At 50.8% G+C, this 3,460-nt stretch overlaps 1 protein-coding gene across 1 annotated transcript; it reads left to right on the top strand.

Annotated features, from left to right (window-relative positions):
• Window position 1: 1 nt before the first annotated feature.
• LOC119357951 (vegetative cell wall protein gp1-like) lies at window positions 2–786 on the top strand (the record flags this gene model as incomplete). Its single annotated transcript, XM_037624703.1, has 1 exon — window positions 2–786. A coding segment is annotated over one exon (561 nt), but the record flags the coding sequence as incomplete, so codon positions are not given.
• Between the last annotated feature and the right edge of the window lie 2,674 nt (window positions 787–3,460).

Below are 3,460 nucleotides of genomic sequence, written 5' to 3'. Positions count from 1 at the left end.
GGGGAAGGCGACCAAGATCTTCTTCGCCGTCGTGGCCGGGCTCGCCGTCGTCGGTCTCATCGTTGCCGTCGGCGCCGTCATCCACCGCGCCAAGTCCCATCGCAACTCCGGCGCCGCCTGCACCACCGCCGCCGGCGGGTGTCAGCCAGTCCCGCCCGGGACCGTCAGCCAACAGCCATCCATGCCTTCCACCGCGGTCACCGCCCCGCCGCCGCCGCCGAATCCCACCTTTCCTGCCCCGGAAACCCCCTTCCCGCCGCCTCAACCCCCTCTGCAGCCGCCGCCAGCACCAATTGCGTCGCCCTCGCCGGCCACATTTGCGTCCCCGCCGCCTCCGGACGTGCTGGTGCCGCCACCACCAGCAATCGCGCCACTGGCGCCGGAATTCGCGTCACAGCCGCCTCCGGCTGCGCTGGTGCCGCCGCCACCGGCGCCGGAATCTGCGTCACAGCCGCCTCCGGCTGCGTTGGTGCCGCCGCCGGCATCCGCGTCACAGCCGCCGCCGGTCGCGCTGGTGCCGCCACCGCCGGCCCCGGATGCGCCGAGCCCGACGGCGTCCTGACGCATGTCGCCGGTTATTGACTATTGATGACTCGATCTCAGAGCAGGTTCAGGTTGTAGCGCACATTCAGGTTCAGGACATGGAACTAGTCTGCTGTCTTTTCTTTTCAATTGCCGGATTAAATCCTTCATCACCCCCCTATCGCACATCGAGATTTCACCGATTCAAGTCGCATCTTGTTATATTTGTAATTCTGATTCTTGTTTACTCTATGCTGACAGTCTCGTGCTCCTCCGTACAAATCATTTAAGACAAAATCTTAGAATAGCGTTTCTTGATGGAATCAGGGCTCTTGTATTTGGGTGCCAATTGAATTGGCCGCCTTGGAGTTGGTCACCGAGACAAGGACTGGTCTATGATGACTCACGTTGACCATTTCTAATGTTGGGCATCACTGTTAGAAGTCATTGCATTACAAGAGGACGGTCGGTCAGATATTGCTATGAGAGAAAATTAGTGCATTCAACAAACATCTGATCCTTCTCCACTCTACTCTCTTGCTGTCCAACAGAAAAAAATATATTACCTCCGTCTCAAATTACTTGTCTTGACAAGACAAGTAATTAAAAGACTAAGGTATTGCCCATTTGCACTGCAGTTGTTTTGCAATTTGCACATAACATCATTGGACCCTGCCAGGTTCTTTTTATCCAGAGGCCTGCATCTGACTCCCTTCACCTTGCACTACGAACAAATAAGCAGCCAGCGCACACATGTTAGGATGGAATCATTTGTCCATAGAGATACACTACGTTGCACCTATACGGTGATACGGGATACAGCAATTTCTAGAAACAGCAATATGCGATACGGCGAGTATATATACATAATTAATAAAATGGCATGTAATAAAGATAGAACATACTAATATAATGCGTGAGATGAGAACAAAATGATGCCCATTGGTTGCCTCATGCATCTTTTCATGTCGTGAATGGTCATCGATGTCCTCGATCCTCGTCCATTAGCTTGCTGTCATGCCATCTCCCGCAGATTACATGGTGATTTGAGTATTTCCCTCTGTACCAGTAGACAGTAGCAGGAACATCAGCAAGCACCAAGCACATACGGCAAGCGCGCGCGCACACACACATGCCAGCAAGCAGCCAAGCACATACGTCAAACACACACACAACAAGAATCAATTACCTCACTCTTGCCATAGCGGCGGAGAAGAGGTCACTTGGCGAGTTGACAGTGCGGCGGCGACGAGTCAGTCCTGGCGACGGCATCGGCGGCGTGCTCGTCGCCCTGGATCCAATCGTGAAGTCGAACAGAGAGCGAGAGAGCACTTAGGTTAGACTTATACGTGGGCCTTTAATGAGCTCGAGGCTGCGCGGCCGTGTCCTGCCCGTATCCCGAGCGTGTCCCCAGCGTATCGTCATTTTTTTCCTTTTCTTTTTGATCAGAAATCCTGATACGCCTGGGATATGAGTATCGCGGCTGTATCGTGCGTATCGCCGTATCAGCGACGTGCGGTACGCGGACACGCCAACTTTCAAGGAATCGGTGCTTTATAGGAGATACATTGTCTCTTTTCTAATGGTTTGTTTGTTTGTTTGTTCAGGTGGTTCTTCTGCATAGCTGCACTCACGCGCTCTCATGTTTGACATGTACAACACGGGTTCCCGACGAGCAAACACCACCATCCCCTTTCTCCATATCCAGAACAAATTCATTCACGGGCTTGCGCCTCAGAAATGAAAAAAAGAAAAGAAAAAGAAAACCTTGCTTTTTTTTCATCCCTCGCCATCGCCGCATCAATTGCCATGGACGGGGTCGCCACTCCAACAACACTACTCGTAGCACACCGGCTGGCAACTGTTGCGGCTCCCCACCCCATGGTTGCAGCAGCAGCTGCGCCACCCCGCTGCCCTTGCCAACGACGCTCGCTGCCGGCTGCATGCACTCGTTGGCGCCGTCGTCTCCTAGTCGCCACTTTCACTCGTCGCTGTCGTAACAAAACAACTCGCCGGTGGAAGCTTTGCGGGTTGCTGGTTGCAACAAAATCAGGACTCCGCCCATCATTGCCGCAAAATCACCAAAATCGATTGCACCAAAAAAACTTGCAGGTTCCGGCTCGAGTTCTGGCCAGTTGTAGCAAAACCAGCTGCTGGTTCCAGCTCCGGCCTCAGTCGGTTGCAACAAACAAAAGTGATGGTTCCAGCTTCAGCTCTGGGCGTTCCAGCAAAATCATCACAGCGCGTCGCACGACCAGCCATGGTAGCTTTGGTGGCCTCGGTTTCAGTACTAGGCGGCGTGGTTGTAGCACGGGGGAAGGAGGAGGGTGGGAGACTGGGACGCGCGGCCCCGTGCACACTGCAGATGGCCAGCGTAGATGAAGAAAAGATATGATAGAACAATCGGGGCAGTTTGTGTGGGTGCTAACAGAAACATGTGCGCGAGCGAGCCGACCGGCCGAAATTCTAGCCCGTTTGCCAGAGGGAAATGGTTCCCTATCTCCTAGCTATATCTTTTTTAATAATGATGATGTGCTAGCTGTATGAAATGTTGGAAATATGAGCAATTTACTGAATAATTTTATTAACAAAAATACTTCCTCCGGTCCTTTTTAGTTCGCATATTAGATTTGTCTGAAGTCAAGGCTCGTAAAGTTGGACCAACTTTATAGAAAAAAATACCAACATTCACAATGTGAAATCAATATTAGTAGATGCGTCATGACTTAAAATTTCATGTTGTATAACTTCATCATGGTAGATGTTGATATTTTTTCATATAAATATGGTCAAACTTTGTAAAGTTTGACTTCAGACAATTCTTATATGCAGAGTAAAAGAACCGGAGGGAATACTAGATAACGCATGACTAATATAACAGAGATAAAGTAAGTCATGCAAACTGATAGAGAGAAGGTAAATATCATCAGCATATATA

Source organism: Triticum dicoccoides, chromosome 2A, assembly GCF_002162155.2.
Source record: "Triticum dicoccoides isolate Atlit2015 ecotype Zavitan chromosome 2A, WEW_v2.0, whole genome shotgun sequence".
Lineage (NCBI taxonomy): Eukaryota > Viridiplantae > Streptophyta > Magnoliopsida > Poales > Poaceae > Triticum > Triticum dicoccoides.
This window is presented reverse-complemented; position numbering and strand designations above follow the sequence as displayed.